General features: G+C 32.9%; 1 protein-coding gene across 1 annotated transcript in view; it reads right to left on the reverse strand.

Moving 5' to 3' along the window:
- The window catches only part of eIF3a (eukaryotic translation initiation factor 3 subunit a), a 107,097-nt gene extending 90,889 nt beyond the window's left edge, over positions 1-16,208 (reverse strand). The window contains exon 1 of the mRNA XM_089091240.1: positions 16,104-16,208. Coding sequence (XP_088947366.1) covers positions 16,104-16,152 — 49 coding nt within the window. The 5' untranslated portion in view covers positions 16,153-16,208. The remainder of the gene's footprint in view (positions 1-16,103) is intronic.
- Between the last annotated feature and the right edge of the window lie 215 nt (positions 16,209-16,423).

The following is a 16,423-nucleotide window of genomic DNA, read 5'->3' on the forward strand; positions in this document are numbered from 1 at the left end:
ACCACAAAAGGAACTTTGTGTTGAAGTATCTGACAAATAACAGATATTAGTCATATACTTCAAAATGTATCAAAAGATGAAAAAGATCAATTTGAGGTAAGTATATTTCATCATACAGTTCATTTAAGACTCTACTTACAATAAAAACGTTTCTTTTTCTAGGTTCGCCCCATATACCAATAATGAAGACAAATAAATAAAAGTTCAAATAAGGAAGACAAATAATGAGCATCAAATGAACTTTGTGTCGACCTAACTGACTAATAATACATATTAGTCATATCTCATATACTACAAAATTGAACCACAGAAATGAAAACGATCAATTTGAGGTAGATATATTTTAAAAAAACAGTTCATTTAAGCTTTTTCATAAGAAACTTTGTGTTGAAGTATCTGACTAATGCTACATATTAGTCATACACTTCAAGATTGAGCTACATAGATGAAAAGGATCAATTTGAGGCAAGTCTATTTGATATTACAGTTCATTTAAGCCTTTCCTTGCGAGAAAAAACGTTTCTTTTTCTAGGATCAAGATATATGCCAACAAGAACAACATAGGATGGGCGTCGAAAAAAATTTGTGTTGAAGTATCTGACTAATAATACATACTAGTCATATACTTCAAAGCTTATTCCAAAAAGATGAAAAGGATTAATTTGAGGTAAGTATATTTGATAATTCAGTTCATCTAAGACTTTCATTACAATAAAACGTTTCTTCTTCTAGGTTCGCCACATATACCATCAATGAAGACAGAAGATAACCATAAAAGAAACTGTGTGTTGAAGTATCTGACTAATAATACATTATTAGTCATATACTTCAAAATTGAACCACAGAGATGAAAACGATCAATTTGAGGTGAGTATATTTGATAATTCAGTTAATTTAAGCCTTTGCTTACAATAAAAACGTGTCTTTTCTAGGATCAAGATATATGTCAACAAGGAAAACACAGGATGGGCGTCGAAAGAACTTTGTTTCTGAGTATGTTAATTGCAACACATCTTCTTAATGTGCTTCAAAACAGAGTAGAAAATATTAAGCGGATCAATATGAGGTAAGTATATTCGATAATTCAGTTCATGTAAGACTTTCATTAGAATAAAACGTTTCTTTTTCTAGGTTCGCGATATATACCAATATTGAAGACAACCGATGAACATAAAAGGAACTTTGTGTTGATGTATCTGACTTATAATTCATATTAGTAGTATAATTTAAAATTGAGCAAAAAAGATGATAAGGATGAATTTGAGGTAAGTATATTTGATAATACAGTTCATCTAAGCCTTTTATTACAATAAAAACGTGTCTTTTTCTAGGATCAAGATATATGCCAACAAGGAAAACATAGGATGGGCGTCGATAGAAATTTGTGTTGAAGTATCTGACTAATAATTCATTTTAGTCATATACTTCAAAATTTATCCGAAAAGATGAAAAGGATCAATTTGAGGTAAGTATATTTGATAATTCAGTTCATGTAAGACTTTCATTACAATAAAACATTCTTTTTCTAGGTTCGCGATATATACCAATATTGAAGACAACGGATGAACATAAAAGGAACTTTGTCTTGGAGTATCTGACTTATAATGCATATTAGCCATGTACTTCAAAATTGATACAAAAAGATTAAGAGGATCAATTTGAGGTAAGTATATTTGATAATACAGTTCATCTAAAACTTTACTTAAAATAAAACATTTAATTTTCCAGGTTCGCCACATATACCAACAATTAAGACAAAGGATGAACACAAAAGGAAATTTGTGTTGAAGTATCTGACTAATAATACATATTAGTCATATACTTCAAAATTTATCCAAAAAGATGAAAAGGATCAATTTGAGGTAAGTATATTCGATAATTCAGTTCATGTAAGAGTTTCATTACAATAAAACATTCTTTTTCTAGGTTCGCCATATATACCAATAATGAAGACAACCAATGAACATAAAAGGAACTTTGTTTTGAAGTATCTGACTAATAATACATATTAGTCAAATACTTTAAAATTTATCCGAAAAGACGAAGAGGATCAATTTGAGGTAAGTATATTTGATAATACAGTTCATCTAAGCCTTTGCTTACAATAAAAACTTGTCTTTTTCTAGGATCAAGATACATGCCAACAAGGAAAACATAGGATGGGCGTCGAAAGAAATTTGAGATGAAAAGGATCAATTTGAGGTAAGTAATGAATCAATGGAATTTGAGGTAAGTAATGAATCAAAGGATCAATTTGAGGTAAGTAAAAAGGATCAATATGAGGTAAGTATATTTGATAATTCAGTTCATGAAAGACTTTCATTAGAATAAAACATTCTTTTTCTAGGTTCGCGATATATACCAATATTGAAGACAACCGATGAACATAAAAGGAACTTTCTGTTGAAGTATCTGACTAATAATAGATATTAGTCATATACTTCAAAACTGAGCCGCAAAGACGAAAAGGAACAATTTGAGGTAAGTATATTTGAAAATACAGTTCATCTAAGCCTTTGCTTACAATAAAAACTTGTCTTTTTCTAGGATCAAGATATATACCAACAAGGAAAACATAGGATGGGCGTCGAAAGAAATTTGAGATGAAAAGGATCAATTTGAGGTAAGTATATTTGATAATTCAGTTCATGTAAGACTTTCATTACAATAAAACGTTTCTTTTTCTAGGTTCGCCATATATACCAATAATGAAGACAACGGATGAACATAAAAGGAATTTTGTGTTGCAGTATCTGACTAATAATGCATCTTAGTCATATGCTTCAAAATTTATCCAAAAAGATTAAGCGGATAAATTGGAGGTAAGTATATTTGAGAATACAGTTCATCTAAAACTTTACTTAAAATAAAACATTTCATTTTCTAGGTTCGCCACATATACCAACAATTAAGACAAAGGATGAGCACCAAAAGAACTTTGTTTTGAAGTATGTTACTAATAATAGATACTAGTAATATGCTTCTAAATTGATCCAAAAAGATGAAAAGGATCAATTTGAGGTAAGTATATTTGATAATATAGTTCATTTAAGCCATTGGTAACAATAAAAACTTGTCCTTTTCTAGGATCAAGATATATGCCAACAAGGAAAACATAGGATGGGCGTCGTAAGAAATTCGTTTTGAAGTATATAACTTACAGTTGAAACTAGTCCCATACTTCAAAACTGAGCTGGAAAGATGTAAAGGATCATTTGAGGTAAGTATATTTGATTATTCAGTTCATGTAAGACTTTCATTAGAATAAAACGTTTCTTTTTCTAGGTTCGCGATATATACCAACAATGGAGACAAAGAATAACCATAAAAGAAACTTTGTGTTGAAGTATCTGAGTAACAATACATATTTGTCATATACTCCAAAATTGAGCCATAGAGATGAAAATGATCAATTTGATGTAAGTATATTTGATAATACAGTTCATTTAAGCCATTGGTAACAATAAAAACTTGTCCTTTTCTAGGATCAAGATATATGCCAACAAGGAAAACATAGGATGGGCGTCGAAAGAAATTTGTGTTCGCCATATATACCAATAATGAAGACAACGGATGAACATAAAAGGAATTTTGTGTTGCAGTATCTGACTAATAATACATATTAGTCATATACTTCAAAATTTATCCGAAAAGATGAAAAGTATCAATTTGAGGTAAGTATATTTGATAATACAGTTCATCTAAAACTTTACTTACAAGAAAACATTTAATTTTCCAGGTTCGCCACATATGCCAACAATGAAGACAAAGTATGAACACAAAAGGAACTTTGTATTGAAGTATCTGACTAATAATACATATTTTTAATATACTCCAAAATTGAGCCATAGAGATGAAAACAACCAATTTGAGGTAAGTATATTTGATAATATAGTTCATTTAAGCCATTGGTAACAATAAAAACTTGTCCTTTTCTAGGATCAAGATATATGCCAACAAGGAAAACATAGGATGGGCGTCGTAAGAAATTCGTGTTGAAATATCTGACTAATAATACATATTAGTCATATACTTCAAAATTTATCCGAAAAGATGAAAAGCATCAATTTGAGGTAAGTATATTTGATAATACAGTTCATCTAAAACTTTACTTAAAATAAAACATTTCATTTTCTAGGTTCGCCACATATACCAACAATTAAGACAAAGGATGAACACCAAAGAAACTTTGTTTTGAAGTATCTGACTAATAATAGATACTAGTCATATGCTTCAAAATTGAGCCATAGAGATGAAAACAACCAATTTGATGTAAGTATATTTGATAATATAGTTCATTTAAGCCATTGGTAACAATAAAAACTTGTCCTTTTCTAGGATCAAGATATATGCCAACAAGGAAAACATAGGATGGGCGTCGTAAGAAATTCGTGTTGAAGTATATAACTTACAGTTGATACTAGTCCCATACTTCAAAACTGAGCTGGAAAGATGAAAAGGATCAATTTGAGGTAAGTATATTTGATAATTCAGTTCATGTAAGACTTTCATTAGAATAAAACGTTTCTTTTTCTAGGTTCGCGATATATACCAACAATGGAGACAAAGAATAACCATAAAAGAAACTTTGTGTTGAAGTATCTGAGTAACAATACATATTAGTCATATACTTCAAAATTGAGCCATGGAGATGAAAACGATCAATTTGAGGTAAGTATATTTGATAATTTAGTTCATTTAAGCCATAGCGTAAAATAAAAACGTGTCTTTTTCTAGGATCAAGATATATGCCAACAAGGAAAAGATAGGATGGGCGTCGAAAGAAATTTGTGTTGAAGTATCTGACTAAAAATACATCTTAGTCATATACTTCAAAATTGAACCACAGAGTTGAAAAAGATCAATTACAGATAAGTATATTTGATAATACAGTTCATTTTGGCCCTTCCTTACAAGTAAAACGTTTCTTTTTCTAGGATTCAAAATGTATGCCAATAAGGAAAACAAAGACAGGGCGCCAAAGGAACTTTGTTTGATGGCAGTTTACTGTCGTTGAGCTTATACATGTGCTTCGCAACTGAACCAAAAATATTTAGAGGATAAATTCAAGGTAAGTATATTTGATAATTCAGTTCATCTAAGACTTTCATTACAATCAAACGTTTCTTTTTCTAGGTTCGCCAAATACAGCCTACCAACAATGAAGACAAAGGATAACCATAAAAGAAAATTTGTGTTGAAGTATCTGACTAATAATGGATATTAATCATATACTTCAAAATTGAGCCACATAGATGAAAACGATCAATTGAAGGTAAGTATATTTGATAATTCACTTCATCTAAAACTTTCCTTACAACAAAACGCTAGGTTCGCCATATATACCAATAACGAAGACAACCGATGAACATAAAAGGAAATTTATGTTGAAATATCTGACAAATAATACATAATAGTCATATACCTCAAAATTGATCCGAAAAGACGAAAACGATCAATTTGAGGTAAGCATATTTGATAATACAGTTGATCTAAGACTGTCATTACAATAAAATATTTCATTTTCTAGGTTCGCCAAATACAGCCTACCAACAATGAAGACAAAGGATAACGATAAAAGAAACTTTGTGTTGAAGTATCTGACTAATAATGAATATTAGTCATATACTTCAAAATTGAGCCACATAGATGAAAACGATCAATTTAAGGTAAGTATATTTGATAATTCACTTCATCTAAAACTTTCCTTACAACAAAACGCTAGGTTCGCCATTTATACCAATAACGAAGACAACGGATGAACATAAAAGGAACTTTGATTTTAAGTATCTGACTTATGGTACATACCAGTCCTATGCTTCAAAACTGAGCCACAAAGATGAAAAGGATCAATTTGAGGTAAGCATATTTGATAATACAGTTGATCTAAGACTGTACTTACAATAAAACATTTCATTTTCTAGGTTCACCACAAATACCAACAATTAAGACAAAGGATGAACAAAATATAAATGTTTTTATTTTATAACTTTAATAAATCAGATAATATTAACATTTTGATTACTAAATATCAGTATATGTATATTAAATTGACAATGCACATTCATTTGTATTTTTTTCAGTAAAGTGCAAATTTTGTTCTGGGCTTGGGAAGGCATAGGGGTTTTTAGCCCAACTTATGTTAAATTCTGCTCGTTTTGAGTTTGACTCGGTTATTTATTGTAATTTCTGTTAGTTTTGGGTTTCATTTATTTATCGATGCTGATTTGTGGTAGTTTCATGCTTGGTAGATTATTTGATTTTATTTTTGCTCATTTTGTGTTTAAAAGAGTTCTTTACTTTTCTTCGAAAAACTTATTTTGTGGAAAAAGTTTTTTTAATTAATTTCTGCTCGTTTTACATTGAAATAGTCTTTTCAGAGAAAAAGAACATAATTGTTTAAATATTTTCGTTTTTTTAAGAGTTTATAGTTTGGCCTGCTATTTGTATACCAGAGAAAATTTTTCAGGTATTTGTAACAACATGCACTCTTTTAAAAATTTGGACACAAATAGTCGTGTTTAATTTAGTTTCATACTTCCTCTAGTTGACCTGAAATAGAAAACTTGATACCATTCGCAAAAAAATCTGTTTACTTTCTTTGATAGCTTGGATACACTTACGCTATTTTGATTTGGTTGAATTTTAAGATCAGAAGCAGCACCAACAGTTTGAAAATAATACCATCAGTCGTTCTTCGGTTGTTAATGAGATGTCTTATAGGGATTTGACATTATCGGAGTGCATTTTGATTCAATCTTTTGGTAGTACTTATTTTTTAAACATATTGGGCAAATGGGAAGGTGTGCGTGGGAGGGGGATTAGTTGCCCTCCAATCACTTTTGACTATTAAAAAGGGCATCAGCCCTTTCTGTTTTCAATCGAATGAGCCCTTTTCGAAGTTCCCACGACAAGTCCTTTGATATGAAGTGCCCTGGTTTAAACAACAACAACAACATAAATAATACATTCTACCGACGTCGATCTTTACTATAAAAATGTCAAGCCTTCCAATCACTTTTGACTATTAAAAAGGGCACTAGGCCTTTCGATTTCCAGTCGAATGAGCCCTTTTTGAAACAACAACGCTTTCTATAAACACCTTATATGCCCCCAGGGCATAAATTACAACCCTTACTCTGAGGGCTGTTAGGGTGGTTGTCATCCTCTAGGACCTAATATCCAGAACATTCAACTAGGTTAAACAAAACGGCTAACTCAAAATTTTGATTGGATGTGTTTGGGGAAATGGTTTGCGTGAGAGGGATGTTAGTTGCTCTCCAATCAATTTCAACTACTAAAAATGGCACTAGCCCTTTCAATTTTCAATCAAATGAGCCCTTTTGAAGTTTCTATGACAACACTTCCAATAAAAACCATATATGCCCCCAGGGCATAACTTACAACCCTTACTCTGAGGGCTTGGGGGGGGGGGGATGTCATTCTCAAAGACCTAATTTTCAGAACTTTCTACTACACTGAACAAAATAGCTATCTGAAAATTTTGATTGGATGTGTTTGGGGAAAAGGTGGGCGTGAGAGGGGGGTTAGTTGCCCTCCAATCACTTTCGACTATTAAAAAGGGCACTAGCCCTTTCAAATCCATGGGGATCACCCAGTCATGTACTCCACTTGACGACCTGAGAACAAGTTGCTTCTTTTTCATCAAGGACGAACCTCTCGTGACATTTAGCCTATTCTGGGTTTTGGCTTTGATGACCAACAAAATCAAGAACTGTCTCTCTGCTCCAGCACATGAATGGGGCAAGCTGCAGAGAGTCAGAAAGAACTCGGGCAAGTATGGAAAAAATTCGTTGCCAGCAGTGTATTAAAAAGGGACCAAGCTAACTAACACACATAGCAGCTGTTATGCCAGTCCTGATTTTAAATAGTTTGCCTTTCAAAGCAAGTAACAAGAAGAAGGCAAGAAAAAAGTAGAGATTTTTAAGCGCCAGAGTTGACGCAAAATTACAAAAATGAGAGCAATAATAACCATAATATCTCACGTAATCGAAATCAGATTTTGTAATGAGCAGACCCTAATTTTTTCCCTGAATTCATGGAAAATAACAAAAGTTTTGTTTACTATAAACCATGCCTTTTTACTAGATTTCGGGAAATTTACTAAATCCTCGAAATTTACTAGATCTAGTAAAATCCTACTGATGGTGGCAATCCTGAAACTAACAAATGAAGTTATGGGTCACATGCGAGACCCATGAGCATTGTTCTCAATCTGGAGGTTTGCAAACCTTGTCAGGGCTGCCGTTCAGAGACAAAGGGATCTCAGTAGACCAGAAGAAACTAATAACTTATATATGTGAACCTTTTATACAACAATTAATATGTTTCAATCACAAATGCATCTTATATCTTGTTAAATTGGCAACAGTATAGCAGTAGATATTTTTACAATACATTAAACTAATATAATTAACACTTTTAGTGAATACTAACAAAACAAACAGTAAAAAAAGTAAAACCTAGAAGTAAAACAGTAAAAAATCTAATAAGTAAAAAAACAGGAAAGAAAGGGATAAAAAAAGGTAGTTAAAAAAAAGATAGCCTACATTGGGAGATAAATTATTGGTGGCATGTTGAATTTGTCCTATTTATTTGGAAAACTTTTTATTTTACCAATTATTTTTATTAAAATCAAATCTTTAAATTTAAAATGTTTAAAACTTCAGTGTATTAAATATTATACACTTAAACTCAAAAATTATTTGAAGTTAGGGCCTGTCTTTACAGAATTTTTCAAAGTCTTACTAATAGGGCTTGAATTTGATTTTATATTTAAAAACTAATATTTACCTTCTCCAGGTTACAGCGGTTAAATTTTACAAGAAGTGAATTGGAAGACATAGAGATAGACGTAGGCGATTTCCCAAGTCTTCAAGTACTTTTGGCTAACGAAAAATGACATTAAAGAGGTAATGGGATCTGTCTATTGTTATATTTGTCAAAACTACCGCGCCTAGGGTAAAACCTGCATCTCAACTCTTTTAGTTTTAAGCTTATTTAGTCTTAGAAATACCAACAAGTGAATTAGTCGTGAGGGAAAGGGGACATCTCATGTAAGGAAAAAATTTGAAATTGTTACCAAAAAAAAAAAAAAAATTTTATCTGTAGAGGTAATTGATCTGTTTGTTGTTATATTGTAAAAACTACTGTGCCTAGGGTGCAACTTGTATTTCACTTTTCAGTTTAAAGCTTATTTAGTCTTAAAAATGCAAACGAGTGAGTTAGTTGTGAGTGAAAGGTGACATTTCATGCAGAGAAAAAAATTTGAAATTGCTATATAAAACAAAAATCTGATGCTATCTTTTTTTAAAATTTTATGTCTGGTGTAATCTTTCTTATAAATGTTTCTGCTATCTACTCTGCTTCCTTTTTTATGTTGGTCAAATTATGTTGGTCAAAGTACAGATATTTATCCCATTAGGTACTTCTTTAGAATGGTCACAAGTCACAGTTTTGGTTTTAATGTCAGAATTTGTCCTTACAGCATCAGTAGGTCAAAATTGCAATGCTCCTGCAGTAATATGTTGCAGTAAAATGTCAAAAGTAGCACAGATTCTTAAAAATTCTATTACACCAGCATGAAACAAATATACAAAAATGGCAGGAACTTTTACAATCTCATCTGCATTGCTGTATGTTATCATGTTCCTCCTAAGTCACTACGGTCTTATTTCTGCACTTCCATCAGACCAAATGCAAAACACGCTTGCCCTGTGTGGCACACTAGCCTCACCTTGACTCAAAGTAACAAGCTCGAGGGGGTGTCCAAAAGCAAGGATGCAGAAGTATTTGTGGAGGTGGGTATGTTCCTTACAAAAATACTCTCCAGTTATTATGTCTACTGACTCTTAAACATGACCTGACAATTAAATTGGACTTCAAATTTCTTTTGTCTGAAACTCAATGAGATAGATTCCCTGAATATGTGTAAAATTTCCTGCTGAATCCCTGCAACAGTTGCTTGTTGGGTTAATTTCAACAGCTAAGCCTGCTGGCTATTAATTCCACTGTCTGATACTTATTTGTGCCTTACTTTGTGAGTACTTTTATTCCCCACAGTCTTCAGGGCAAGGGTTATAAGTTATGCCCTGGGGGCATATAAGTTTTTATCGAAATCGTTGTTGTAGAAGCTTGAAAAGGGGCTCATTCAATTGGAAATTCAAAGGTCTAGTGTGGACAAATTATGTCTAGAGATCTAGTGCAGACAAAGGTCTAGAGGACAAATTATGTTATGGGAAGATGTTTTTGAAATCCCCATTCACTCAAAATCAAAATTTTCTAAAATTCTACTTTAGAAGCTTTTTAAATATTTCTAAAGAGCTAAGACATAGAGCACTAAAAACATCAAAATCGATTTATAGGACAAACTGTGTTATGGGAAGATGTTTTTGAAATCACCCTTCACCCGAAACTCAAAATTTTCTAAAATTCTGCTTTAGAAGCTTTTTAAACATTTCTAAAGCACTAATAGATAGAACTATACAAACATCAGAATCGACTTTAGGGGACAAATTGTGTTATGGGAAGATGTTTTTGAAATACCCCTTCACTCCAAAATCAAAAATTTTCTAAAATTCTACTTTAAAAGCTTTTTAAATATTTTTATAGCACTAAGACATAGAGCACTACAAACATCAGAATCGACTTTAGAGGACAAATTATGTTATGGAAAGATGTTTTTGAAATCCCCCCTCACACCAAACTCAAAATTTTCTAAAATTCTACTTTAGAAGCTTTTTAAATATTTCTAAAGTGCTAAGACATAGAGTACTACAAACATCAGAATTGACTTTATAGGACAAATTATGTTATGGGAAGATGTTTTTGAAATCCCCATTCACCCCAAACTCAAAATTTTCGAAAATTCTACTTTAGAAGCTTTTTAAATATTATGTCTAAAGCACTAATAGATAGAGCACTACAAACTAGTAAGTAAGTAAGTTTTTTTGTAACCCGCAATATAAAATAAATGCGGAGTAAAAAAAGAGAAAATAAAATAATATTATCCACAAGGAAATAATAAGGAAAACACAACATAAATAACTTAACAATATCCATAGAATCACTAATCTGGAAAAAAAAAATAAGTGAGGGCATTACTGGCACATATCTTCCTTGGAGCATTGGTCCTCAGATCCTTAGTGATGTTATCAAACAGCACTAGAGGGTCAATAAGTCCAAAATGAGAAATAATCTTGTGATTATTGTACCACCTTGGCAAATATAGCAGGAATTTACAATATTTAAAATAGCCTCTCCTTAGCTGAAGACAATCTTTTTTGAGCATTAGAGGCTGCAAACCAGAAAGAAAAAGAATTGCAGGAGAACAAAAACGATGGTAAAGTTTACATAAACCTTGATGGCTGTACCTCCCTCTATTAGGCGAGATTTTACCATATGAGAAGCAAATACACTGCAGGGCACTAGCAACCAGAGACAAGCATGTAGTCAAAAGTTTATCAGAAAAGGCAATTCCAAGCCATTTCAACTTTGAGACACATTTCAGTAGCATTGTACCCCCATGTAAAGAAGGAGCAGGGTTAGAAGTATTAAAACACAGGAACTTGCATTTTGAAACATTTATAGAAAGCCCAATCATACTCAAAGCATTAATCAGAACGTTTAGGTTCTTTGTGAGACCTGGCCTAGTATGACTAACTAGCAAAACATCATCAGCCTAGGCAGTGTGACTAACAGCAGTATTTTCTAAAAACACAGTAGGAGACAGCATTCACAAACAGTCAACAATCACAGTTTTAAAAATATATGGAGACAGCACATCACCTTGCCTGAATCCCTTCCTTACTGAGATAGGCTCAGGTATATCAGACATTCATTTTAACCAAACCAACAAATTGGAATACCAATATTGAAGGACTTTTACTTTTACTATGGAAGAATTAACTCCTGCTTTAACTAAGCAGTGAAGCACTTGTGCATGTACAATGTTGTCAAAAGTGCCTGAGATATCAACCAAGCAAAAATAAAGTGGCCTTGTTTGCATTTTTGCCAAGACAAGCAACTGACCGAAGTATATGAAGGGCTTGAGAACAACCAAAACCAGCTCTGAACCCAACTTGATAATCAGAAAAATCACATTTAGTCAAAACTTCCAGCAATATGACATACTCAAACATCATGCTCATGAAGCAGGACACTGTAATTGGTCAATAACTGGAACACTCATCTGTGTCCTTTCCCTTTTTCAAAACTGATGTTATGATTCCTGAAAGAAAACTAACTGGGCTAAACACATCTGGAATAGGAGCTGAAAATGTATTAACAATAATGGACAGTTAATGGTGAAGTGATTGTAACACAGACCATCCATATCAGGAGCACTTGATTTCTTAACATTCTCAAAAGCCCAATAGATATCACCACCAGATATTGACAACATATGGATTTGCCAAAGAACTCAAGGAACAGTATTATGCAATAAGGAAGAAAACATGGACTGGATAGAATGATTAAATGTAGAAAAAAACACGAGTAAAATGAGCAACAAATTCACTGATTTTGATAATCGAAACGGTAGCAGGCATACACTTGCTGCTAATAATGACATTTGACCAAGACATCCAATCCGAGGGGCCATCCAAACCATTCAGGCAGGCTTGACGCAAAGAAGATCTAAACTGACGTTTTGAATTTTGCTTAATTTTAAATACTTTACCAGACTTGGGCCGATCACATGGAATCCAAAGGCAAAGCCAAAACTTCGCCCATTGTTTAGCTTTTTTCACTTCTGGGCAGACATTCCATAACAGTTTTCTGGTGCCAAATCTAACACACTCGACAGGAACTGAAACTGAAGCAGCTGCCTTCAAATAATGCACACATCTGGTAATAGTAATAATTTAAATCAATCTTAGCTGTCGACGACCTTACAGAGGTTTGTACAAGGTGAAAAGGCACTTTCAGGCTTGATAATAACGAGCAAAGAATATACAAATAATCTTCAAAATTTACTCGTTTCCAATTTGGCTTATCAAATCATTTATTTTGGTAAGAAAAACGTTTATAAACCAGTAGAGCAGACGACTCAATTTCGCAAGTTAAGGGCAAGTGACCATCCTCAATTTTATTATCCAAAAAAATGACAGGAGGAATCACAAGAGATCCCATTGAAACTATAATATGATCAAGGTTTGATCTAGAACCATCACGGTTACAAATGTTGGTAAACTGTTTATCTTTATTGACTAACTGATAGCCACTAGGCAAAGCATCAAAAAACAGGTCACTTCTTTCAGATTGGGACAGAAGATTGGCATTAACTCACCACCCACAGTCCAATTTAATCCCTGATTGGTCACTCTTAGCAGAAGTGTCCTGAGTTGCTTAAAAGAACCCACAAAGACAGATAGGGAAGAAATGTTCTTGCGATTGCATGGCATATAGACATTGATGAGGACCATATTACTACATTCAAGCATTCCAGTGGTCCACACCATCAGCACTGAATGCTGAATACATACAGAATGAAGGAACCTAGAAACAAGGGAAGTGTAAGGACCTCCTCAACTGTCCCCAGCAATTTATGGGTAAGTTAATACTGGCAGGTACAATAAAATGCTTGCAGGAAGTTCCTTCCCCTCTTCTTCTAGTTCCCAGTATGCTTCTTAATGATAAGAAATCAAAAATGGCACTATAGAAAATTGATACAATAGATGGCGTGCCAATCTTCCCGAGAAAAATATGGCGCTGGTGAAAATGCCCAGGGAAAAGGGCTTATTCTAATAATTGGAGAAGGTTATACAAACACTACTTGACAAAAAATCTATCTTTAGAGGATAAACAACAACAGGAAAAGACTTCAAAATAATTAAGAAACTTTTTCAAGTTACCAGCAAAGATGCAAACTCAGACACAATTGCATTGAATATACTATAGATGGCATACAATAATTTGCATTATATAGAGGGGGAGTGGAGGTAGGTACTTCAAAATACCTTTTCAGCTTCACAACTTTCAGCTTCAGCTTCACAGCAAAATTATTCTCAGCTTCACAACTTTTCTCAATCCCAATTTATAAGGTTTTAAAGATATGCAAATACATTTCCTAAATTTTGAAAAAAAAAAACATTGATATGGCTTAAAATTCTACTCAAATAACAGGAATTGCATTTTCAGAGAAAAGGAAAAACCCAGAAAAAAAGAATCTGATAACTGAATATTAAGGCATAATATTGCTTTGTCAAAATTTCAATTGGTATAGACCTGTCATGTAGGCAAATTTCAGGACCTTCTAGAGGGAGAAGGAGTGGAGGTAGGTACTTCAAAATACCTACCTGGGACATACTTTGGTAAATTTTTTGTTATTCATATTATTGACTCGTGAATAAAGTATACATACAACTTGATGACTTTTTGGTAAAGTTCTACAAAATCATATTATTGAGTTAGGAATAAAGTGAATACACCATTTGATGCCTTTTTAAGCTGATTACAAATATAATAAGCATTTCTATCGGAAATGAATTTCAGCCCCCCCCCCCTATATAGGGTATACCTAACCTTACCCTGAATTGGCTTATATAGAGGGGGGCTGAAAGTCATTTCCGATAGAAAAGATTATTATATTTGTAATCAGCATAAACAAGGGCTCCAAATGGTGTATTCACTTTAGTCCTAACTCAATAATATGATTTCATAGAACTTAACCATCTTTTTTTATGCTCTTTCCAAATTTAATAATCATTTTTGTCAAAAATGAATTTTACCCCCACCCCTAGCCTTTATACCAATTCAGGGTATATATTTGCACATTAGGGGGGTGGGGGGGGTTAAAATTCATTTTCATCAAAAATGATTATTATATTTGGAAAGAGCATAAAAAAGGCAACAAGTGGTATGTTTACTTTATTTGTAAGTCAGTAATAGGGCTGTTTTTCACTCATCAATGTGCTAAGATCTTACATCTTTGGTCATTTTTATGCAAATGTCTTTCATCTTTCTGCTCTGATCAGCACTCTGAGAACAATGATGAGTAGATCATCAAAATTCTCTCATCATTGTTCTATATGGCAGAACAGTGGTGGTCTTCACAATTTTTGCTGTAAGATCTTAGAACAAAGATGAGTTAAAAAATGATAATCTTTGCAGAAAGATGCAAGATCTTAGATGTAAGACCTTAGTGCTAAAAAACAGGCCTAATACAAATACTGAAAAATTTACCTGTACTTTAGACCTTACCTGTAGACACATCCCAGCAAGTTTCATTTTCCCAACCTAGGCTAACTCCTTTCCAAGATAGGCTAGCCAAAAGTAGCTTTAGAGAATTTTACCTGGTAAGTTTACAGTGGTCCATAAAATTTAGCTAGGATGAAAGTGAAAACATCATTTGATGCTTCTTTTATGCTCTATCATAATTAGGCTAATATAAATACATTTAGGGCCCATTTAAGGGCTAAAGATGCCATCAGCTATAAATAATCATTGAATTATGAAAGAGCATAAAAAAAGGCATCAAATGATATTATTCACACCACCTAGAAATTTAGGTCAATATATAGCCTACCAAATTGTATTATTGAGTTTCAAATAAAGTGAATATACCACTTGATGCTTTTTTTATGTTTATTACAAATATAATAAGCATTTCTATTGGAAATTAATTACAGCCCCCCCCCCCCTATAAAGGCTAAAACTAACCTAAACCTGAATGGGACTATATAGGGGGGGGGGGGCTGAAATTAATTTCCGATAGAAATGCTTATTATATTCGTAATCAGCATAAAAAAAAACATCGAATGGTGTATTCCCTTTAGTCCTAACTCAATAATATGATTTGGTATATATTGACCAAAATTTGCCATCTTAACATAAGTTGGCTCAAAATGCTAATAAAGTCAATTTTTCAGTTAGCAAGTTTTTGTGAATAGCATTGTTTAGGTTGGTTAAGAACGTGGAATTGACAATTTGATGGTTTTACTAAATTTTTTTAGGAAAATCTGATTTCTGTCTCAGCCTATCTGATAGGCTATTAGGCCAAGGGAAATTTTACTTGAAGATCAATGTTTAGCCTCAGAGTAAACTGTGCCAGAAACTGAACAAATAAAAAAAAGCAAGCTCACCATTTGCCTTCTTAAGAGCATTTTCTGGCCTTTGGTTAAAACGTGACATCTTAGATTAGCCTATTTCTACCTTGGCTATTGAACAGAAGTAAGCGTCGTTTTTTCTTCTCGTAATAATTGTTTGACGATTGCGTCAAACTACGTTTTGATTGGTGCTTTTAGAATAGACCGTTCAGTTTGTCCATAAACACTAATTTAAAACGCAGCTTAAAAGTATGTTTTTGCCGGAAGTAAAATATGCTCCGACCTAGCATTCAAACTGGTATGATTCGCCACGTGAATAAGACTCAATGACATACCGAGAGACAAAAAAAAAATAA

Source organism: Artemia sp. Qi Xiang Cuo, chromosome 6 (genome assembly GCF_049724085.1).
Source record: "Artemia sp. Qi Xiang Cuo chromosome 6, ASM4972408v1, whole genome shotgun sequence".
Lineage (NCBI taxonomy): Eukaryota > Metazoa > Arthropoda > Branchiopoda > Anostraca > Artemiidae > Artemia > Artemia sp. Qi Xiang Cuo.